At 40.7% G+C, this 25382-nt stretch overlaps 1 protein-coding gene across 1 annotated transcript in view; it reads right to left on the bottom strand.

Moving 5' to 3' along the window:
- Positions 1–257: 257 nt before the first annotated feature.
- JPH2 (junctophilin 2) overlaps positions 258–25382 on the bottom strand; it is a 97392-nt gene continuing 72267 nt past the window's right edge. Inside the window, exons 3-6 of the mRNA XM_058177706.1 lie at positions 21676–21794; positions 10544–11403; positions 8685–8781; positions 258–5464 (exon numbers count right to left, since the gene is read on the bottom strand). Of these exons, the coding sequence (XP_058033689.1) occupies positions 8701–8781; positions 10544–11403; positions 21676–21794 (1060 nt within the window). The 3' untranslated portion in view covers positions 258–5464; positions 8685–8700. The remainder of the gene's footprint in view (positions 5465–8684; positions 8782–10543; positions 11404–21675; positions 21795–25382) is intronic.

Raw genomic sequence — 25382 nt, 5'->3', positions numbered from 1 at the left:
TGATCCAAAAGATATTTTAAAAACTGATATGAGTGAACTTTTAACACATACTTAATGCATGCCCCATTTAAAGCCTTGTTGCTTAAAACAGTTTAGCTCTGGCTGGACTTTGTAGTTGAACATTTGATACATTGCTGGTTTGTTAAACATGTCAGATATGAAAACTTCCCATGCTTTCATTTAAAGTAAATCAGAGCTGGTAACGTGAACAAAAGAACCTTTTATTATTGCACGTAATCCAGAAGAACAGCAAATAAAAGGACCTGGATAGCATTGCACAAATTGTCATTTTTTAAAATTTTTATTTTTAAAATGTGTGATTTCAAAAGGTATGCTTCTGGTGATGATACATCTGTCATTTTGAAAGCCCTGAACATTTTAAGAATATCAAACTATGTTTGAAAGCATGCAAACTGAGGTAAACCCGCTCCTGCTCACCCGAGGAAGCAAAGCTCCACAGGGCTTGTGCACACATTAGTCCCAATCCAGAAGTTCTTTGGGAGAAGTAAGAAGTAGGAGGCAGATCTCTTTCCTGCAGGACCTTTCCATTCATCTTAAAAGAGGCCTCTTGTGCACGAATGGAAAAACTCACACCTGCAGGGACTTCCATATGAGGCTCTGGATTTTTTTTGTGTCATCTTGTTCAAGCTGGTATTTGGAACAAGAAATAAAAAAGATCCTTTGAACAATCTTAAAAGTCAAGGTTCTCAGGACTGTAAGAAGGAATGGCATTGTTTGAGAGCCAAAAGGCCATATGTGGTTCATTCCCCCTCTATTAAATTACTTACATTTATTTCTTTGGTGAAGGCTTGTCCTTTTAATGTAAACAAAGCAGTTCCTAGCGAATCGGGGGGTACCAATGTATGCACAAGCACCAAGAAGCTCATTCTGTTTAAGGATATGTATATGTATAAACATACATGGCAAGGACAGACAAAAATGTTTGGCACTCCAAGTGAGAGCATTTCACACTGTAGTAGTCAGCCATATTACACTTGAAAAGGACAAATTTCAAAATCAGTTTTATAATTTGGCATGGAGATCCAGCTGTCTAAAATAAAATAATTTAAAAAAACAACAGCCTCTGGACAGATAGTCTATGGATCCTGCCCTATATATGCCACAGACAGCAAATGTATTTACTTTATCCTTGTCATTACGTTGTAGAGAACAAAGCATAATGAAGAATATAACCACACAGTATTTCTGCAAAAGAGAATTCAGAGGTGGGTGGGAATAACCCAGTAGTGGGTTGCTACCGGTTCTCCCCAGTTCGCAAGAACCAGTAGTAAACATTTTGAGTAGTTCGGAGAACCGGTAGTAAAAATTTTGCCTGGCCCCACCCCCAATCTATTGCTGCCTCCTGTCTCCCAGCTGATCGGCTAGAAGGAAAAAATCAAGACTCACTTGTCGAAAAAGAGAAAAAAAAACCCAAGACACTGTCCCTTTAAATTGAGAAGCCAAGAAGCCTCCCAACTGATCGGCTCGCTTCTCAGCCAGGAGATTGCTTGGCAAAGAAGGGGTGGGGGAAACCCTGTCGTTTTAAATTGACAGAGCGGCTAGAAGCTCCTTTCTCAGTCAGCTGAACAACAAATTGGATAAGAGGAGGAATTCTTATATGGTTCAATGTTTCTGAAGTTTTGGGGTTTGTGCAACATGGGCTTTGTGTTTCTAAAAAGGTTTGGGCGATTTCCATTGTGAAGTATCCTGTCTTGAATGAGTTTTCTGTCTGCTTGTAAATGGAGCCGAATTCCGCCTTCCACTTTGTATTATCTGTAAGCACCGGCAGCTGTTTTCTGCTTACAAAGTTTCCTTTATGCAGCTGGCAGGAACGTGGAATTCCAGGCAGGTTCCTTGCTAACAGCTTAATTATTCCTTAATTATCTGGGATATTTTATTTGGGAAATGAAGAGGGAGGAGTTTGATTCCTTTCCAGAACAGATTAGTGGGGTGGGGAGGAAATGGGGATTTTGAACTAACCTTCCCCTGGAGTGGAGGGGGAATGGGGACTTTAGGCTTGCTGTCAAACATCAGCAATAATACTAATGATTGTTTTGAACAATATGCAGGTTGTATTACATGAATGGCTATTTTATATGTGAAATTAAGACTGAAACCTATATAGGTTCATACTGTCAGGAAGTTAGTCCTTAGTTTTAGGTTGCTTCTCTCTTTGTTGAGTTTCCATCCATTGCTTCTTGTTTTGCCTTCTGGTGCTTGGGAAAATACTTTCCCCCCCCCCATCTTATTTCTTGCAGCCCCTTAAAAGCCTGTTGCCTATCACACTCTTGGGCAAAGCATGTGAGCCATTTCCTCCTTTCAGTGGTCCATGAAAGTGCATCTATAGCAGAGGTCTCTAACCTTGGCCACTTTAAGACTTTAAGACAGCAAAGCTGGCTGAGGAATTCTGGGAGTTGAAGTCCATAAGTCTTAAAGTGGCCAAGTTTGGAGACCCCTGATCTATAGTATGTAGGTAATAAAGTTGAAAAAAGGTGAACAATATTTTTGCAGAACTATAGATACGTTGAGCCTGGGTGTGACAAGGAATGGCTAGGAGGGGAGGGGCCAGGCGAGGTACCCCTTGACATGAGAGACACTGAGTTGGCCACGCCTACCCAGTCATATGACCATCAAGCCACACCCACTGTCACATGGCCACCAAGCCACGCCCACAAAATAAGCCACACCCACAGAACCGGTAGTAAAAAAATTTAGAACCCACCCCTGGAATAACCCTAACATTTTTCAAGAAGACTCAATTTTGCACTTCATGATAAATAAAGGACATTGACATCTTTCAAAGAAAATCATTTGTTGTAAAGCCGCTGGCATACTAAAACTGTACACCTGGAAAGCCAGGAAAGAGGCTGTCAGGTTTCAAAAGCAAATAACAGCCTGGTTATGTTTAAGGGAGTATATTTAGATGAAAAGGAAACGTAACAATAAAAGCCTCAAAAGTGCCTATATTGCTATTATTTCACATTTGAAGGACAAGATAATCTTGCACAATTTTCTGAGTGGTGTTGCCATACCTCATTCGTTGTTAGAAATCTTGTTTTTCTCCTCCTTCAAAGCAATGTTATTTATTAAACAAGCTGTCAGGAACAGCACTCCTGTCTTCCAAATTCGTTTTTAGCAATTCATGAGTTGTAAGTCATCTGTTCTGAAAACATGGTTTACCTGCTGCACTTAAAATCCTGTCACCTTTTGGCACCTACAATTAATTTTCTTCTCTATTTTACTTGCTCACATTTAACCCACGGCTGCAATTCCAAGGACTGTCACTATGAATATAACAAATCACTGTCAGGTTTAAAGAAGGTACTTTTAAAAACCTTTTTGGAAACAAAAATCCTTGTTCTCTCCCCCCTCAAAGAAAGTTGGGAAAGGGAACATCCACACACTTTAAAGACAGATTCACATACTGATATTTCAATGACAAGCTATGTGTGCATCTGAATAATACAGAAAAGGACGGAGTGTAAAATGTATCTTGCCACAGGTCTAATTTTAGGGTGGGAAGGGAATAAACAAAGCTAGCAATAAAAATACTCAAGGCACTTTGTAGTTATTAAATGAGCACTGATTTCATCTACCAACATTTATAGCAAGCCAAATTAAAATGCAGCCTATAGTTAGTAAGCTAAACAAGTTTCATGGTGTTTAATTGCTGCTAATCAGCATTGCAAAAAGAATTGCTTACAGTAAGACCAGATTCCAGCATCCTTGCGCTGACATCCATAAAAGAAGATAGGATTTATTTTCATTTTTTTTTAAATTGTGACTTATTTATGTCCTAAAATGGGATCTGCTTTTCAGGAAAAAAGCTTCTCTCGTTTTAGAAGATAGACTTCTTAAACAGAATTAGGAGCAGGTGAAACCACCAATTTTTCCTAACACTGTATTCATTTTGGTTTGTGTGGGGAAACTATACCCAGAATTAATTAGGGGACATGTTGCCGGTTGGTTATCAAGAAGATTGCTTGCCCATATTTCATTCTTGTCCCAGCTCTCCATCCACTCCCTTCTGCATCCTTGGCTTTGCTGGCTGATGCTCCAGTTGTGCTGCTGGCTCTATGATGCGTGCAATTTACCCTGGAAGCTTTGTGCTTAGCACTGGTCACTGCTTTGTGACATGGTTGGGAGAGTCTTCTTTTCTTTAAAGCCTCCAACTTCTTTGGTGAACTTCTTTCAAGCTTTTGTTTTGAGAAGATATTAAATAGGACTAATCTCCAAAGAAAATAGCTCCAAGTATGACTGACAAAAAGAACCATTTAGGCTTATACACAATATAGACAATTGGTATACCAACTCCTCGGAGTCTCTCAACTGCTACTGGCCCAGGACAAATGCTAAAGACATCTAAATGGAAACTTTTAGAAGCAAAGAACAAGCTACTAGCCTGGTCCTCTCCCACCACTGTCAGCTAGCCAAATTAAAGCAAAGCTGTGCAATCAATGAAGAAATATGGGGAACGACACACCAAAGAGATAAAAGAAGCTGCAAAAGCCCACACATAGCCTGCTAGACATTTAGATAGCTAAATAGTTCCAACTGAGCCAGTTCATCATTATACGATGCTTTGCTCCACTTCTATATTAGCTACAAAAGTGGCTCACAAATTCTTCGTATCCAAATCGTAAACTCAATTTGAGGTTGAAAAAGTTTGAGAAAGAAATGAATGTGTTGCTTTGCTAGTGGAGAGAAGCATCAAATTGGACAGTGGGGGAAAGGGGGAAATTGAATGCCCAAACATTTTGGCTCTCCTAATAGAGCTAAAAGATAAAAAAAGAACAAAAAGCTACAGCTTCTAGAATGCAGAATATAGGATTGGGGAGGGAGGGAAGTGTCCCTTACAAGACAGGAAGAAGTTTTAAGCCCTAGTTTCTAAACCTTTCCTAAGAATTCTATCTTTTTTGACTAAGACCATATTACTGATTTAAGCAAACTGTTTTTTTCAGGGACTTGGATAATTGCTCAAAATATAACAAGGGGCATGCATGACTGTCCCCCTCCCCCCAGCCATCTTCAGCACGTTCTTGGAGTTAATTGTGATTCAGAGCTGCAGCACAATTTAGAAATATGGGGACTGGAAGATTTGTACCACTATGTCTGATGCTTTCACAGTGAAATTCAAAGAAAAGACTTTTTAGTTTGTGTTTTCATTCCACAATTAAGATGAATCCTTCATCTTCACTTGTTTCTTTAACAAGTGGCAGTGTAGTTCATCAAAATTATCTTCAAAGCAACCCAGACTCAAAACAAAAGGAAGAATAAAAGAAGTTGTAAAATTTGAGATCTCTTCCTGCTATGGTTGGAGCAAAAGAGTTTGCCAGAAGCATTGCGTAATTGTTCATGACCACAGTACACTCGCTGGGTGCTTCTATGCTTCTTCCTTTTAACATAGCTCTGAATGGCTGATGTTATCTCTGATCAGGATGGTTGTTTGGACCAGCATAAACTTCTGTGAAGATATAAAATTTAAAACATTAGGAAGGTAACAGAATTCATAATTTTAAAAAAAGGTTTAATATTTGCGATACCACCATAGGGAAAGGTTAACTGGAGCATGTTCCATAAATAAGATAGGCTTTTCATAAGAATTAAAAACTAATAGCTAATATTCTGGTTTACTATGTGTGTTTTTAAACAACCCTTATCCCTGGAAAATAAACAATATTGTTCCTATTCCATTCCCCAAGCTTGTCTTTTCTTTCCCACATTCTTACTTATTTTGACCTGGTTAATGATTTGATGGTATCAGCAGCCATCCTGTGGTAGAAAATAGAATAGATCATGCAAAAACGGAAGACTGTATCAGTTGTTACTCTTGCAGTTTCAAAAAATGTGATGATTGTATGACTCCCATACTAATCCACAGAATAAATTTGCCTGAACAGCACATACTGAATAGGAGTTGTTCGGGAGAAGCTCTCAGCAAGGGAGATGACAATACCAATATATGATTTGGCTTTGATCTTTCCAACCTTTCTCTCTTCTCTCATTCATTTTTATTTCTATTTAACTTATTTTTTAAAAAACACGATGGCCTGAGGACAATTCCATCACCTTCAATTAAGGTAAAGGTTCCCCCACACATGCGTGCTAGTCGTTTACAGCTCTAAGGTTGGTGCTCATCTCCGTTTCTAAGGGCCAGCACTGTCCGAAGACGTCTCCGTGGTCATGTGCCTGGAATGACTAAATGCCGAAGGCGCATGGAAGGCTGTTACCTTCCCACCAAAGGTGGTCCCTATTTCTCTACTTGCTTTCAGACTGCTAGATTGGCAGAAGCTGGGACAAGTAACGGGAGCTCACTCCATTACACGGCACTAAGGATTTGAACCGCTGAACTGCCAACCTTCTGTTCGACAAGCTCAGCATCTTAGCCTCTGAATATTGTTAAAAACAAACACCCCACTCTTCCTGTCTGACTGAAGTCAAATGATACAAACTGTGGCCGACTTTTCTTTTTGACTTTTTCTATAAATTCTGGAATGCTTATTGTACTAGTCTCCACAGGCAGACACAATGAGTATAGGAGTCAAGAACATGGAGGAAGGATCAGTCAGTGGTAGAGGCCAGGAGCACAAGGAGTCTGGTAGATGAGTGGAAGTATAGAGAATTGAGGAGGTGATGAAGGGGAAAGACCAAAAAAAGAGGACACACAAAACAAAAGTGGGAGAAGGAACAGAAAATAGAAAAGAAGAAAAATATGAAGGTGAAGGAGAATTTAAAAAGGAAAGTTATCAGGGGAAGACAGAAAGGTAAAACAGTATAAAGAACAATAGAGAGATAATATGCAGAGAAATTAAAATGGAAGAATAGGACTCAAATGGAGTAATTAATAGACCTTGGAGAAGAGAGTTGAGATAATTATTTGCTTTAATTTGCTGGTACATTGTATTTTAACAGCATATTTATTTTAATTTTTAATATTGTTGTTGTCAGGCCTGAAAGCCATCTTTTGTATTAGGCCTTCAGACCTGCCACATTTACTACTGTGGGAAACTGGGAGGGGGGATTGTGTGGAGTATGTGTGATATATAGTTATAATAACATTCTTTTCTCAAGAAGTCAAGGACGACTTGCCCTGCATCTGGAAGGCTGGAGCTGGGAGGCCTGGCCAGTTGGGCCCATGCTGTGATTGGACCATGTGATAGACTTGTGACTGTTTGGCAGGAACCTGAATTTTTCTTTGGGTGGGGAAGCACTGGAAACTTTCAAATTCGAGTTTTCCCCCAATATGACATTTCTAATAAAATATAACTTTGAGGAAACTCAAGCCTCGGATTTTTCTTTTGTTGGGGGTGTTACTTGGAACCCTGACAGTTTGTTTGTTTGTTTGTTTGTTTGTTTGTTTACATTTATACCCCGCCCTTCTCCGAAGACTCAGGGCGGCTTACAGTGTATAAGGCAATAGTCTCATTCTATTTGTATATTTTTACAAAGTCAACTTATTGAGTTGTTACGTATGGCCTTTTTATGTTTTAAAATTACAGGTTGTGAAGCAACTAGAATTACTATGGGCCCTATCTTTTTGGATCATACAGAAAAATACTCTACATTTATAGAACATGCATAAAATCCAAGTCTTAATCCAAGATGGCGCTGCCAAAGGCTGCCTCGGTGAAATGCTCTCTAATGGTTTATATACACTGAGAGCATATGCACCAAGACAAATTCCTTGTGTGTCCAATCACACTTGGCCAATAAAAAAATTCTATTCTATTCTATTCTATTCTAAAACAGCTCTGTGCATTTTTTTTTGTTTACATTTATATCCCGCCCTTCTCCGAAGACTCAGGGCGGCTTACAGTGTATAAGGCAATAGTCTCATTCTATTTGTATATTTTTTACAAAGTCAACTTATTGCCCCCCCAACAATCTGGGTCCTCATTTTACCTACCTTATAAAGGATGGAAGGCTGAGTCAACCTTGGGCCGGGCTTGAACCTGCAGTAATTGCAGGCTGCTGTGTTCTAATAACAGGCTTCTTAACAGCCTGAGCTATTTAAGAATTATTGTAAGCTCCAGCCATTGCTTTGACATATAATGAGATGATCCAGGTTTTGAGTTTAAAAAATGACTGGTGTCAGTGAATATCTTGATGGCATTCTTATTGGAAACTATCCTCATTGAACTGAAGGGAGGTTGAATTGAATAAACATGAAGATAATTGTACTGCATAGGCTAATACTTTCTTTTCTTTGCAATGCTTTTTATAACAATAAATATAAAAATTAAAAATAAGCCACCCAGAGTTACTTGACAGTGAGATGGGTGGTATATAAATTTAATAAATAAATAACAAATAAATTAAATAAAAAATGAGAGTTCTGCCCAGAATAAGTAACTAAATAGCAATGGTATTCATGTATAAAAGACCGCATTAGCTATACCAGCCATAGGAAGGAAGGGAAATAAAAAATACTACACCTTAAATCACAGCAAGAGTTTTGTATTTATTTAAAGAGCTACCCATCATATAACCAACCTTGGGCAGGTCTCAATAAATCACTCTTCTTTATTTATTTCACAAATTTATATGAATGGTCAATTCATATATGGTTATTCCAGGCAGTTTACAACATTAAAAATGTACAAAACTCCTAACCACTGCACCCCAGTAATCCCCTAAAATCTTTAACCCCCACCTCACTTGAGTACCCACCCAAGTACTCTTACCTTGTTCAGTATCTCATCATGTCAGAAAATGTACAAATAAGATAGACAGGCCAATGTTCAATAAAATGACCATGCAGATGATTATTGTGTTAGGTCCCTAAGAGGGAAAAATTCAAGAGCATTATATTAAATATCTATTATGGTTTAAAACAAAGACTTAGACTGAACATATCTTCAAAATATGAAACAATCATAATTTAAAAAACAGACTATCCATCTATATGCACAATGATCGTGCTGAATTATAACCCCTGAGCCTAGGAAGTATGTCCAATTGTGACAGGTGCTGGGAGTTCACCAACATTTAGAGTAACACCCATTGCTGTCCACCCCACATACATTAGAATTATAATAACAACCTCGGGCTTACATAATACCCTTCCTCTATAGCTACAAGAATTACTTTTAATTTCAATTTTATACTAACTGTAATTTTTAATGATAATTCAACCAGCGATTATGAAGATTTCTGCTTTTTACTACCTATTAAACGTACAAACTGCACACCATATTGTATGTTCATTTTTTGCACATCTAAAATAAAAGGAGAAGCACTGGATCATGCAATTCTAGAATAAAGGGAAAGATGGGAAATCTCCCAGGAATTCCAGAGATATAAGCCAGAGTATGAAGCAGGAAGAGAAGTAGTTTGGTATAATGATTGGCACCAAGCTAGAATCTGATAGGCTGGGAGTTCTAAAGCAAGCTGTGAGTCTGTGGACCAGTCCCTCCCTCACAGCTCTATGGAGGAGGCAATGGCAAACCACTTCCAAAATTTTGTCAAAAAAACCTGTAGGGATTTGTCCAGGAAGTTACCAGGAATCAAGATGGACTTGAAAGACACCCGTCTTTCCCCAAAAATGGAATTAGGAAAGGATATCTCTAAAGAAGGAAATGGCAAATGACTTCCAAGAACACTGCATGGGCAGGTCTAAAAAATTGGCTGGAATTAAACTTGACTCAAAGGAAATGTTATTCTCCTCCCAGCCACACAGAGAATAGCATATTTATTAGACTATTTTAAACTGCCACCTACCACTTCTAACTCTTCTCTGGTGGACTTGTTAATACATGTACTGAACTGGAACATATTTAATTTAATCTAAATAGCCATGGGAGCTTTTTTCCCATGTTGCTTACCTGGCTTTTAGGGGAAAAATTTGGTGTAATGTATGCTTAGGTTATTGGAAGTAAGTTGCTATATACACTTATTGGGCATCTATGAACTTGATCAATACCTCCTAGCCCAAGTGCTCCTACATGATGGGATATATTTGGAACAGGGAACATTATAAGTTCCTGAAGGGTTACAAGCTCCTGAACAGCAGGATTCAAATCTAAAAAAAACCATCGTCCTTCGACCTTGGCTCCTTGGAAACACCATAATTGACCTTGGCTCCTTGGAAACACCATAATTAAATTTGAACCTGAAAAGATTTTTATAGGCAAATTTTCCAGGAAATCATAAATATAATACTTTGGATACTTTTCCCTAGAAATCAGATGGTGTGCAGGAATTTGTTGTGGTGCAAACTGTTGTTAAGCACCATTCTCAGTTGTACTAGTTGCATGAAATATTGGACTTTCGAAACTATTTTTTACCCAGATCAATTTATCAATTTACCAAGATCAACCTATCAATTTACCTAGGAAAGATGGGCAGCATACAATTAATAAATAAATAAAGTGCAGTTTTCCAAAGAAAAAGTACAAAATGTTCATGCACTGATCTATTTTCACAGAAATATTAACAGCAAGTGGAAAATTTAGCAAATGGCTGTCATATTATTGCTTCTCTCTTCCTAATCAGATCTGCTAAATGAACAACTATCCCTGCTATGAAGACAAAACCAATTTACCTCTTCTTTCTCTACCACCTCTTTTGTGGCTGCTTCTGGTGCAGAAACTTTTTTCACCACAGTCTTGGGCTCAGTTTTAGCTACCATCTTGGCTTCAGGTTTGGTTTCACTCACAGTTTCTACTTTCTCTTCTACTTTAGGCTCAGGTTGTTTGGGCTCAAGCTTAGATTCTTTCTTGATTATTTTTTTCTCTCTGTGACCTGGTTCATGTTGGGTGACAGGTGTACTTTCCCTTTTTTCTAGCTCTAATTTGTGATCCACTGCTTTCACCTCAGATTCTGGCTCTGGGGACTTTGGCTTGGTAGGAAATGTGGAGTCTGAGAATGGCTCTTCTTCATTATCCACTGGGGGTGTAACTGGAGAGGTCCGAACAGCATAACTGTGATAGCCCTCAAATAATTTAACTTCACCTTCTTTCTGTATCCTTTCAAGGGGCTTGATCTCCATCCTATCAGTAGCAATCTTCATATGGCTAGGACGGCTGGGGCTCTGAGAAGCCGGTCTGCTGTTACTTCCTGACTTCTCCACTGGTGCCAGTAGCGCACTAGAAGATGTGTTGGGCCTACTTCCTGTATAATTCCCATTCTTGGTATGATCTCCGTTCCAGTTTCCAGGGCTGAGAAAACCCTCTTTCTGAGAACCCTGCTTAGCACGCTTGGACTCAGGTGGTGTGCCAGATGGTGATGGAGTTGGAGCTGGACTCCCCTTAGGTTTCATAAACTCCTGCTCATCACCTTGGGGACTTTCTGGAGGTGTTGCTGGAGATGTCTCTTCAACAGGGGGCGTTTCTTCTATATGCTCCACATTCTCCTCATTTTCCATGAGTTCCTGGAGTAGCCTCCTCTTCAGATATTCAGGGCCTAATAAGGAAAAGAAATTCTAAACACTATCAAAAGGTCATTTAATTTCTCTCACGCTTGTACGTTTGTGGCTGGTAGCTAGTCAGGTTTAGCCTTGCCACTTCTAGTTCTATGAATGGGAAACCTCATCCCACCATGAAACGGGTTAATTAAAGGAAGGCTGACTCGGTCATTTTGTCATGCTGTGCCAAAGAGAAATGGGTAGATTAAGTCAACCTGCTGCTGTTCAATGAGACATTATTTAAATTATTTTTATATCATTGATTTCATATAACCTGCTGGACACCTGCAAACAATATTAAAAAACCATACAATCACAGGAAACAATGACATCTCTAGAGGAAAACCTTGGTACTGAAAATGACTTTTTCATTCATTTCATGATCGAAGCTTCCTGTAACCTTGTCAAAACAAACAAACAATCAATTTCAATAATCAAATGTTCTATGGAAGAGCTCAACCTTTATTGCTGTCCACCCCAACCCTCCTCTCCCCCCCAGCAAAAAAAACCCAATTTTTTTTTTAAAAAACCCACAGCACAGCTTGTGCTGGAAAGAGGGAAAAGACATGTTTTTCAAAAAGATGAACTCCATTAAAAAGTAAGACTCTGTTCCCTAATCACTACTTAGCAAGCAATGTGTATGCCCAAATCTTACAATCAAGTCTCTATTAGATTTATTAACTGTTACAATGACTGCTTGGTAGTGGAGTGCTATCCTTTATCACAGGGATGTCAAACTCATGGTGCGGGGGCCAGATCCGGTCCGCGGGGTGCTTAGATCTGGCCTGTGGGGCTGCCCTGGAAATAATGAAGGACCAGCCTGCAGTGCCTCTGCCAACAAAAATGGAGCTCACGAGGCCCAAGCGCAGCCCTCCTGAGCTCCGTTTTTGCTGGCAGAGGGTTGCAGGAAGCTGTCACAGCCAAAAACAGAGCTCAGGACAGGGGTGAAATCCAGCAGGTTCTGACAGGCTCTGGAAAACCCGTAGCGGAAATTTTGAGCAGTTCGGAGAATCAGCAAATACCACCTCTGGCTGGCCCTGCCCCCATCTAAGTGGGGTGGGAATGGAGATTTTGCAATATCCTTCCCCTGGAGTGGGGTGGGAATGGAGATTTTGAAGTATCCTTTCCCTTCCATGTCTACCAAGCCACGCCCACCAAGCCACACCATGCCCACCAAGCCATGCCCACAGAACCAATAGTAAAAAAAATTGGATTTCACCACTGGCTCAGGAGCCTATTTTCACTGGCAGAGCGCTCGGGCCACCACATGTGCCCCCTGACACACATGACATCATGCTGGCCATGCTCCCCTGGCCACGCCCCCCGCCCCCCCACCCCGAGGTCAAACACAACCTTGATGTGGCTCTCAATGAAATTGAGTTTGAGAGCCCGGCTCTATCAGAACCCTTTTCATTCCATTTCCTTATAGCAAATACTAGAATAGCAGAAGTCTAATGCTGCTGCCATCTAGTGATCATCCAGAGTTTTCAGTCCAGATATGGTAGACCTACTAATAAATAATCTCTGCCTGTGCTGTTTATCTGCACATAGAGATACATCGCTTGTATATCTTCTCAGAGATATAACTTCTATATAAAGACTGGATGGGAAAAAGAATCAGTAGAGATTTGTCCTTAATGTAAAGTGAGCTGTCAGATGGTCGCATTGCTTACTAATAAGATCATCCACCTGTGACATCAAGATCTCGTTGGAAGCACTGGAGAAGTTGACCTGACTTAGTTAGAGAAGGTGACTTCTGGGTTCAGGTTGCACTCTGTCTTCATCTCACTGCATTCTATAGTATCTGCCTGTACCATTGCCATGGGTTACGTTATTATTTATAGGCTAGGCAAAATCAGTCTGGTTTTCTCCACTGCTCCTATGTCTTTCTTCCACAATTTTGAACATGCTTATAATGTGAACCAAGTAGTTAGTTTTAATTAACAAGATAAGATTTATGAGTATAGCTAAGATGGCAGGAAGTTTCTTGTCTTGTTGTTAAATCAAGGTCAGAAAAATCTTCACACTTAACTTTTAAATCAGTCTGCATTACAAATGTAAATTCTACACCAGTTCAGTCATCTTTTCTGTGTGCATTTCCTCCAACATTCAGACACCATTAAGTAACATTTATAACTGACAGAGTTAAAGTATCAGAGATTAAATAATAATTTTACATCCATTTTACAATTTACATCTAAATTGCTTCTGGTTTTATAAATTACAGCTGAATATGAATTACAATTCAGAAAAGCTTTCTATCCTAGTTCTCCATGACACAGATTTTATAAAATTCCTGCATAATAGAAAATGTAGCTTTTGTCTGGGTACAATACTTTCCCCTGAAATTCCACTTCAATTGCAATAGTATATATTTTATTTATATCAATAAATAAGTACTATCAATTGAAAACTTTAGAACAGAATAGTTGCATTTGGAGAACTTTTTCTTATTTAATTAAACCAAGATATAAACAATCCAATATATTAAAACTTCAAACAATGGTTTAAATACGCGATATAGTTATTGGAACCATTCAAACATAGCCAGATAAAACCCAAATATATGGTTAATAAATTACATTTTTATTTTTCAATTCATATGAATAAAGAAGTAAAGTGCCTACAAGTTTGTTGCCTTAATAAATTGATACATGACTGCCTGAATGTGGCCAAATCTGTAATTTTGCTTATTTGTATGAAGATAATTTATCTATCAATCTGGCCCATTGAAAATAGCATACACTATTGTTATAAAAATGATGCACTATTATAACCCTTTAAAAAACTATAACAAAAAAAAGAAAACAGAATGTAAGTACAAAAAAAATCAAAAGACAAAAGTTAAAAATAATATATTAGAACTGCATCTCTCATCCTCCCCCAAGTTCGCAATAATGGCTAAGGCATCTACATTCCTATGTTCTTTCCCACTACTTGAAAAAAACCTAAAGTGTTAATTATTATTCCCTGTCTACTATTAAGGGTAACACCTTCCCTTCCCTACAGGTTCAAAATGTCTTGCGCCGCCCGCCCGCCGTCATCTGCGCATGTGCAAAGCTTTCTGAGCATGCGCAGAGGCTTAAAATGTCACCAAAAAAGCAACATCATGATGTCCACGCGGGTGGGCAGAGCCTCCCACAGGCACCGCTACCAGTTCGCCCGAGTCGGATAGAACCAGCTGAATTTCACCCCTGGTAACACCTTTAGATTGTACTCCAATTAAAAATATGAAGGGAGGGAGGAAGAAAAGTTTCTTTCATACAATGTTTTTCTACTATTTGCTAAATCTTTTCTACTTTTCTACTATTGTTTGAGAGAAAATGATATATTCTTCTTCTCCAATAGAAGAGCCCATAGGTTTTTCCCAAAAGGAATAATAACTAGACACTGCCATAAATTTGAATTATTATTATTTATTTAAGTTTGTTATGACTGCCTATTCAAGTAGAGTCTGGTAGTCTTACACAATCCAAAGTAGTAGATTTTTAACTGTAAAAACAGTTAAAAACATAAGCAATCCAGACAAAAAACAGTGGATGTTATTTATATTTCTGAGGAGATCTTGTTTAAGAGGGTGGGACTGAGCCATCTGAAGGCAGACGTCTATGGTCACACAAATGGCAGCATTTAATAAAGGGGACCTGGAGCATATCATGATGTCCACGCGGATGAGCGGAGCCTTCTGCAGCCGCTGCTACCGTTTCGCCCGAGCCGGATAGAACCAGCTGAATTTCACCCCTGGTAGCACCTTTAGACTGTACTAAAATGTACCAGGTAGGCAGAAGCATTTTATGATAGGCAAATGTTAACAAGGCTACTACTTTCTTATGTATGGTAGAAATAATCACACTACACAATGTCTACAGCACCCAAGCACTAGCATTCAAAATAGATTCTGTTAGCGAGCAGATATTGTTGCATTCTGTTCTATATGTGTACATCAGAGGTGGGTTTCAGCAGGTTTTGACCAGTTCTGGAGAACCGGTAGCAGAAATTTTGAGTAGTTCAGAGAACCGGTAGTAAAAATTCTGACTGGCCCCGCCCCCATCTATTCTCTGCCTCCCAATTCCCAGCTGATCGGGAGGAAATGGGGATTTTTGCAGTAACCTTCCCCTGGAGTGGGGGGGGGAATGGAGATTTTACAGTATCCTTCCCCTGCTACGCCCACCAAGCCATGCCACACCCACCAAGCTACACCGACAGAACCGGTAGTAAAAAAAATTGAAACCCATCACTGGTGTACATATTAGGTATAAAATATTAGGTATGTATAATAACCACGGTAAGCTGCTTCCGCTACTTTATCAAGAAAATGAGTCTGAGAAATGATGAAGAATTTCCCTCCCAGATTTACTAGAAATGAAAACAGGTTGCCTTCATCAAGGAGTTTAATGATTGTGCATCAGGATACTGTGACAGCACTCGCTGCTTATCATTCTGAAAAATTCTGCTGAAGCAAAAGGAGCATTTTCTGGAAGTCAAGATCTGTTTAGCTTAGCCTATACTGTGACAGGAAAGGTCACTGAGATTAATTGATGCAATTAGGGAAATCAGATTGTAGAACTTCTCTGGAATACCTCTGAGCCTGAATCCAGGAAATTGCATATCAGAACCTTCCCTTATGGAGCTGAATGATTCCCTATGCCATATCAAGCTAACATCTAAGGAAAAATCAACATACATAAGAAGCAGCTTTCTTTTTAATATGTCAGAGCGAAAGTAGGCATAATAATGAAAGTTCTAAAATGCAGCTCTGCGTCTGTCTTTGTGTAAAGTAAGCTGAGCTAAATATCGTGTTTTAAAATGTCAGCAACAAAAAGATCTTTGAAGTAATTCCCCAAATATTTTCTTTATTTTTATTTTGCAATAGCGCTTTCTGCAGCAACTATTCCTCTGGTGCCTCACTGCCCCAAACCCAGTCTTTAAGTTCTCTTTGAAAAATGTTATTCTGCAGGCAACAATTCATTTTCTCCACCGTCTTCCTTGGAATAACACTATGTTTCGGTTTAATACTGAAAAGAAGAGTGGTGGAAATTAAGTAAATTGGCAGATAGAAGCAGGTGAAAAGACAGCAGCTGCCGCCAGCATTAGTGAGTTTCTAAATAGGGTAGCTAGGACCAGACCTAAAAGCCCATGTCCAGAGACATAAGACACCACGGTACCCAAATCATTAGATGGCACAGCATCAGCATCAGCTTCATCAGAACCTTCATACTGCATGTTCAGTGCACTTCTGAAATTTTGTGGCTTCTTGATTACCATTTCCTATGCCATTTTTTATTCTTTTAACATGTACTTCTATTGCTTTCGGAAGAGAGGTGAATCCGGATTTAAAGGAGACAATTTATCATCTGGCAAACAATCAAGAAAGCATAGTTGGGCATTATATGGGCAGATACTTCTATAAGAAGCCAGGGTCCGGTCTTTCCTGCAACCTAAGCCAAAATAGCCATGGAGACCAGTGCTCGGTCAGTGAATAGGCAGAAGCTTAAAGAGGCTGATAAAAATTGGACAGAACTCAGTCATAATTAACATCATACTGTAGTTCAGGGGTGTCAAACTCGATTTCATCGAGGGCCGCATCAGAGTTGTGTTAGACTCTGGGGCAGGGGGGGACGTGGCCAGGGTGGGCGTAGTCACCTTGATGTCACTTCTGTTGGGGGCGCCTGTGATGGCTCAAGTGCTCTTCCAGAAAAAACGGATTCTCAATCTCCATTTTCAGCTGGGATGGCCTCCTGCAACTCTCTGCCAGCAAAAATGGAGCAGCCCTCCTGAGCTCCGTTTTCACTGGCAGGGGGACCACGGGCTGGTCCTTTGCTGTTTCTAGGGTGGCCATGTGGGCTAAATCTAAGCACCCCGCCAGCTGAATTCTTCAGGTGAATTAGGTGTTGTGATCCGCCAGCAGCCTGCGGAGCTGACAACTGAGTCGGACAGCGATGAGGCTGAGGAAGAGCGTGGGCCAGTCCTGGAGGCTGGGGAAGGCCAGGACCATCAGGGAGTGAGGTGCAGACTCCAGAGCCTCCAGAGACTGACAGTAGTGAGGCAGAGGAACAGGAGGAGCCTGTTCCTAATGCATGCATGAGAAGAGCTGCCAGAAGGCAAGAGCAGCTCAAGCAAAGAGGACGACTTGGGAGTAGGGCCAAGAGATGAATGGCCCCTCCCATAAGGCTTAAAAGACCAGCAACAGCATTTGGGCTTTGCCAGAAAACAACGTTAATAACTTCGTCTTCTTGCATTTATTTTGTATTGGTTCTTCTGAACTTTTTCCAAGAAAGGCCTTTGGCAGTTTGCCTAATTGGACCAAGGTTGGTGATAGGACTGAGGAATTTGTGTTGGGAGGAATTTGCTTTAATTTAGTTGAACTACGTTGAGAATGAAGTAATTCTCAGCTGTTCGAATAAAGTTTGTTTGTTTTTACACTGACTGAGTTTCCTACTACCTACTTGGGCCTGGGTCACAACATTAGGTGAACCCTCATAGCAAATAGCAAATGTTGCTTTAAGGGAAGTCAGAAAACATTAAGTTTAAACTGGAACGGCTAAAAGCCAATGTAAATTATCCCTGATGCCGGCTGGGAATGGAACAAAGTCAGCATCATGAGGGCATATCCTTCTAGAATGAAAAGCACGGTGTCTTTGTGCTGCAGTGAGAGGGAGACAAGAATGAAACTATACAGGTAATCCTCAACTTATGACTGCAACTGGGACCACAATTTCTGTTGCTCAGTAAGGCAGCTAAATGAGCTGCATCCAATTACACAACCATTTTTGGCACAGTTTTCAAGCTGCAGTTGTTAAGTGAATCATGAGGTTATTAAGTGGATCCAGCTCCCCCCATTGACTTTGTTTCATGGATGTCAGCCAGGAAGGTCACATGACCCCACGATGCTGCAAAGATTCAGTCGCCAAGCGCCTGGATTTTGATCGTGTGATCATGCAGCTGCTATGACAGTTGTAAGTGCAAGGATCGGTCATAAGTCTTTTTTCAGTGTGTTGTAACTTCAAGCAGTCACTAAACAAGTAGAGGACTACCTGTAATTATATTCCAGAATTTGCTATTGCAACTGACGGACACTAGATCCTAGTAATAAAAAAATATAGTTTGGTATCAGTGGTTAGTAATCATGAAGGGTACTATTGGGTTACTCCAATGTCAGGGGCAAGCAACTATGGATAAGTTCCCACCAGCCTCATTCAACATGGCCAGTGAGAACCTATGGGAGATATATTCCAAAACACGAGGAGGACATTGGATGGTTTGCTCTTGTTCTGTTATATCTTTTGCAGAAAAATACTTCTGAGGAGATATTGCTGGATTCAGACAAGGAAAAAAAGGCAAGTAAGTAAGCCTTGCAGGTTACTTGCATCTGGTTACTCAGCTGTGGGATCTAGAAGAATTAGAAAAGCCTTTATTCTGATCCAGCCAGGTTGTTCTTATCATATTGTTTCATTTCAAAACTCTGCTTGGAATGCAGCCATAAATCTACATCACTACAATCAATACTCAACAATGTCAAGACATGAAGGATTCATATGATTAAAGCCAAAAGAAAGAAAAAGGTTTTGTAGATACAGAGAACATTACAAAAACTGTGCAACATGCTTAGCACAAGTTCTTGTGCACTTTTACTGGGAGTATGACCATTTGATGCTATAGGAACTAATTCCTAAATAAACTTGCACCGTATCAGGCAACAAACCTATGCAGTCTGGAAATTTTGATTTTCATACTGCTGGCTGTTTGTACTAAAGCGGGTCAGGAAGACGAGACACCTAAGAGCTTTATTTTAGCCAGCTTGCTTGGCCTACAGGCACCTGTCAGTCATAAAAAGACCCATTCAGGGCTATTTATTTCTGGATTCAAGCAGACTGTTTGGAATCTATTTTACCAGTTGCTCAGAGTTCTCAAAATAGCCTTCAGCAGACTAACCATCTGTGGTCTTTGCAATGAAGGTTGCAACATTTTCCAGCTCTGAATGAATGACAAAAAAAGCACACAAATCATAGCTTTTCCCTTTGATTAATCAATTAAAATAGAGGTCCCCATCCTCTGGGCCGCAGCCCACTAGTAGGCCATGAGCTATTTGTAGCCGGGCCACAGAAATGGCAGGCGAGCATCCCTACTTGCCCATGCAGCAGGCAAGCAAGTACACATGCACACCATTTGTGTAAGTGGTAGGTGTGCAAGCACACTGCTTGTGCAAAAGGAGCTGCACACACGCATGTGCGCACTTGTTGGCCACTCACATAGAACCATCCTCTCCATTACACCCCCCAGTCCACAAAATTGGAAAGATTGGGGAATTTTGAGTTAAAACATAGACCCGTGATGGCAAATCTATGGCACGCATGCCAGAGGTGGCGTGCAGCGGCCTCTCTGATGGCATGTGAGCCGTCACCCCAGTTCAGTTTTACTGCGCATGCGCATGTGCCTCCTGCCTGCCACCTGGTCTTCGGGTCACTGCCATGCATGTGTGGGGTGTGTGCGGGGGCTGTGCATGCATGTGGGGGGGCATGTAGGGGGCATGCACATGCAGAGATGTGGGGGGCGCAGGCATGTGCAAGGGGTGGGGCGCATGCAGGGGGCGCATGCGCAGGGGCTGTGTTGGTATTGCATTTGGGGGGTTTACGCAGCGCACTTTGGGCACTCGGTCCAGAAAAGGTTAGCCGTCACTGACATAGGCCATTCATTTGCTGATTAAATCCCAAAGGTTTCCTTATGTATGTGCACAAACATACGAGTTGGACATGGAATATATATCAATTTGTAAATGCAATTCATACTGTATATTTAAAACTATTTCAGAGAAAAGGTTAAGCTAAAGCCTTAATGTTTGAAAATACTAGAAACTAGAAACAAGCAGGATATCGGTGTCAATATCTGTTTTCTTTCACTGCAAAGAAAAGTTGCTGTGTTATTTTGTGGGTATTGTTTTTCTGATAAAACTGTGGGGCGGCATCTTTCTAATAAAATATATGCTTCTTCTGTCTTACAAAAGTCATTAGCCCTATTTATACAGAATAACCACTCTCTAAGTTGGCAGGGAGGTGTGCTCAGAGATCACTGTCCGCTACTTGGCTCCTCCTTTAGCACAGCAGATAAAATAGTAGATTAACAGTATACACTTGCTGCTGATTATTCAAAAGTAAACTTGGCTTTGTTCAGTAACCTTATTCCCAGACAAGTGCAAATGAGATTGCAGCTTCACAGACCACTGGCAATCAATTTTGGAAAGAATGCTTGGGTCCTGGATGAGCACAATACATGCTAGAAAAAAATTGAATACAAATAAATGGCATGAATATTGAAAAGTATAAATATAATAAAATGAAGCAACCGAAGATGCATACATTATTAGGAAATGTTCATCTATTTCATTTTACTGGTAGAAAAGAATCATGGAAATGAAACTACCCAAAATGAGCTAACGCTGCATGATAAAATATAAGAAAATAATAGCAAAATGTTGATATGCCCTTTCCACCCCAATATTATGAGTAGCGAAATATCTGTGGATATTTATCCAGAGTTTGATTGAATGAAAGGCTGAATGACTGAATAAAATTGTTTTGCACATACACAAAATGAGTATACAATAGAGGCTCACACCACTATTAAATTGATTTCTCTTTTTTTTCATTAGACATCCTGTGTCTTCAAAACTCCAAGCAATCCCTAGCCGTCACCTTTCTTCTGACTTAGTGATGCAGCTGGTTTAGACCTCATTTGGACATTACGGTTATTGCTTGGGAATACATGGATAATAATATATAAAGTAATAGATTTGTATAGTAATATAAATAAATATTATAATGGAGTTTGGGCTGGAGAAATGTGCCACCCTTATCATCAATAAGGGAAAAATAGGGAAAAATCCTTCAAGCTGACAATATCAAGCACACTGAAGTCAAGAAAGTTAGAAGTGAATGAGTGTGAAAAAGATCTTAAAGTCCAAATTCAGTGGAGGAAATACCATCAAGGCAATTAACATCTGGGCAATTCCAGTCAAAAGATACACTGCTGAAATAATGGTCTGGACTCAAGCAGAACTAAAAGCCCTGGAATGGTAGACCAGAAAAATAATGACAATGACCCATGCTTTTTCTCAGCAGCTTTACCAAAGATTATGGAGACGGCTGCTTTTTGTAAAATCTTCACATTCCATATTGTCACATTTGGAAAATGTTAATTTGTGTGTTGGTTTTACACAGCTCACCAACCAATGTGTAGATTAAGGTCAGTAATGAAAAATATGATTCATTTCTTACCTGGCTGATAGAAGTCTGGAGACAATTCTCTGGCCATCGACCTGGCTAACATGGATTCATTGTTAGCTGCTATAGCTGCTTGTTCTGCACCTTCTGACTTGGCTTTGGCGTGGGCAGTCCTGTGAACAGAACACCATTGTGGTATTTAGTATAGAGAGATGCTATAGAATGCGCCTACTATTCCTTCTGAAGTGGTAATTCTAACATCAACAGGGACTATTCCAGTGGTGGGTTGCTACCGGTTCACCTCGGATCGGACGAACCAGTAACGGCAGTGGCAGTGGTGGGAGGCTCCGCCCAACTGCCTGGATGTCTTTGCACAGAAGCGTTTTGTGCACGAGCGAGCGTGCACACGTACATGAGCGAATGGGTAGCAATGGGATTTGAAACCCACTACTGGACTAATCCATGGCTTCAAAAAATGCATGGATGGCCAATTACTTTTTCTAGATTGTCTCATTTATTAACTATAAATCTAAAATAATTGCCCCCAATACTTGTAATTTTTTTTATTTCCAAAGACCTTTGCTACATGCCGTACGGGTCTGGATGGGGAGAAACAGGCTCAAGCTTAATCCCTCCAAGACGGAGTGGCTGTGGATGTCGGCACCCCGGTACAGTCAGCTGCAGATGCGGCTGTCTGTTGGGGGTGAGTCATTGGCCCCGATGGAAAGGGTGCGCAACTTGGGCGTGCTCCTGGATGGACGGTTGTCCTTTGAAGACCATTTGACGACCGTCTCCAGGAGAGCTTTTTATCAGGTTCGCCTGATCCGCCAGTTGCATCCCTTCCTGGACCGGGATACCCTATGCACGGTCACTCATGCTCTCGTTACTTCTCGCTTGGACTATTGCAATGCTCTCTACATGGGGCTCCCCTTGAAGAGTACCCGGAGACTCCGGTTAGTCCAGAATGTGGCTGCGCGGGTTATTGAGGGAGCAGTTCGAAGCTCCCATGTAACACCTATCCTGCGCAGACTGCACTGGCTACCTGTCGTCTTCCGGGTGCGCTTCAAGGTATTGGTTACTACCTTTAAAGTGCTCCATGGCTTAGGACCGGGATACTTACGGGACCGTCTACTGACATCCTCTATCTCCCAACGACCGGTGCATTCTCACAGAGAGGGACTTCTCAGGGTGCTGTCAGCCAAACAATGTCGACTGGCAGCCCCCAGGGGGAGTGCCTTCTCTGTGGGGGCTCCTACCCTGTGGAACGAACTTCCCCCTGGACTTCGACAAATATCTGACCTTCGGACCTTTCATCGCGATCTTAAAACCTATTTATTCCGCCTTGCTGGACTGGCTTGATTTTTAAAATTTTTAATTTGATTTTATGGGTTTTAAATTTCTGTCAATTTTATAGGGCGTTATTATATTTTAAATTTGGCCATTTGAATAAGTTTTTTAAGGGTTGTTTTTTAGTATTGTATGTATTGTTTCTTTTGTATTTTATTTTGGCTGTTCACCGCCCTGAGTCCTTTGGGAGAAGGGCGGTATACAAATTAAAATATTATTATTATTATTATTATTATTATTATTATTATTATTATTATTATTATTATTATTATTATTATTATTATTATTATTATTATTACCTAGTCTTGAATAAAAAAAACCTACCATCTTTTCTGGCCATGTTCTATACATACTGGAGGATGTTATCTTTGTTTTCTTAATATTCACTTTCCAATTTTACTTTCCCGCGTACTCTTTTAAATCTCCTTTACTTTCAGTTAACAAAGTATGTTGTTTATATACCTGATTTTTTAATCTTCAATTTTTATTCCAGCTGTTATTTCTTCCTCTCTTGCCATTTTTACAATGACTGCTTTGCAAATAGCTTTAATAAACAGAATAAGAATGACAGAATAAGAGAGTACGAAGGGACCTTGGAGGTCTTCTAGTCCAACCTCCTGCTCAGGTAAATAAGTAAACAAGTACATTTTATAAACTTACCAACAAGCAAATAATTAAGAGCAATTGATAGTTACAATATGAATTATATACTACAAAGTATATCTCAAGAGTTATAAAATATTTGAAACTTAATGCAAGAAGTCTTAATAGAGCTGATAGTGGCCAATAAAATCTAGCATCCTGTGTCTGTACTGGGTAAATTGATGCACCTGAGAAGTTCACAATCAAGATTTGCGGCAATGACCCTTGCACTCTGTTACTTGAAGAATTATTCAAAACCAGAATGGTTTTGACCTGGAGATAATATTTAGCCACCACAGCAAAGAAAAAACGAGAAAGTCCAGTTGCCTCCTGAAAATGCACCTTTGGGACACAGCTAATTATCTTTTAAGGCCATCTGAATGGCTTTCATCACTTCTTGTGACAGTGAATTCCACATGTCAACTTTACATTACATGATAAAGCAAAACCTTCAAAAACATTTTTATGCCTACTGTTAAGTTCGGGAAGTAATGAGGCTGGAGACCAGGGTAGTGACAACAGCTCTTTAATATAGGGTGAACCCAGCAACAGGCTGGGGGAAAAACCTCTCCTTTTATATAGTTCTGCTGGAGGCTTCGACCAATCAGCAACGTGCTGATTTCCCGCTCAAATATTTAAAGGTACAAACATTAATACATAACACTCCTCCCCTCCCAGAAAACACTCTACCTCTATTTACATATTTATTTACATGTTATTTTTCGACGTAGTCACGCAAATAACCTGGGCGTCTCCTAGTTCTTTCTGACCTGCGCGGTTCAGTTCTGGGTGGTGTTTTGAGCTGGTCGGAGGGGCTGTTTTCTCCTCCCAGCTCTTTCTCTGGGCCAACGGGCTCCGGATTATTGGCCGACTCTTTTTCTTGGCCATCCGGCCTTGGATTAATTTTGGAACTTTCCCTGCTGCTTCCCTCGGGGACCTGATGGCGTCGCTGGAACTCTGGGACCTCAGCTAAGTCTTGCGCCTCCCCCGGGTCATTGTCAGCTGTGGATTCAAATTGGTATTGGTCATGATCTGTTTCCTTTGGTTCGGTTTGGTCAGTTATTCGTTTTCTTAACTGATCTATGTGGCGCCTCCACACTCGGTTGTCTGGTAGCTCTACCACGACGATTTTGGGCGGTTATCTTTATTATTTGTCCTGCGAACCAACTAGGGCCGTCCCCATAGTTTCGGGCCCACACCCGTCGCCTATGCTCATTTCCTTGTCTTTTCTAGTTCCCCTTGTAACCTCGGGTGTGTAATGGGGTTCAAACGGTCAAGTGGGCACGGAGTTTCCGTCCCATTAGCAATTCGGCTGGGCTTTTCCCGGTGGCGTGCTTGGGGTTCTGTGCTGGACGGCTAGGAAAGTCTATTTTTGTTTGCCAGTCACCTGGCTTGAGCCTGGACAATGCCTCCTTTGCGCTCCGGACGGAACGCTCTGCAAGGCCATTCGGCGCAGGGTGGAAAGGCGCAGAGAGGGCATGTCGGATGCCTTCCTCTGCCAGGTATTCTTCAAACTGGGCTGCCGTGAATTGGGGCTCATTGTCGGACACCAGAGTGTCCGCAACCCGTGAGTTGCGAATAGGTGGCGAGGGTTGCGATTACTGCTTGCCGTAGTGGATTTCATGAGTATGATCTCCAACCATTTGGAAAATGCATCCAACAACCACTAGGAACGTTTGGCCGTGGAAAGGGCCAGCAAAATCAATGTGGATTCTTGACCAGGGCCCTTGGGGCTTTTCCCATTCTCTGACTGGGGCGTTGGGGTAGAGGTC

This window comes from Ahaetulla prasina, chromosome 3 (assembly GCF_028640845.1).
Source record: "Ahaetulla prasina isolate Xishuangbanna chromosome 3, ASM2864084v1, whole genome shotgun sequence".
NCBI lineage: Eukaryota > Metazoa > Chordata > Lepidosauria > Squamata > Colubridae > Ahaetulla > Ahaetulla prasina.
This window is presented reverse-complemented; position numbering and strand designations above follow the sequence as displayed.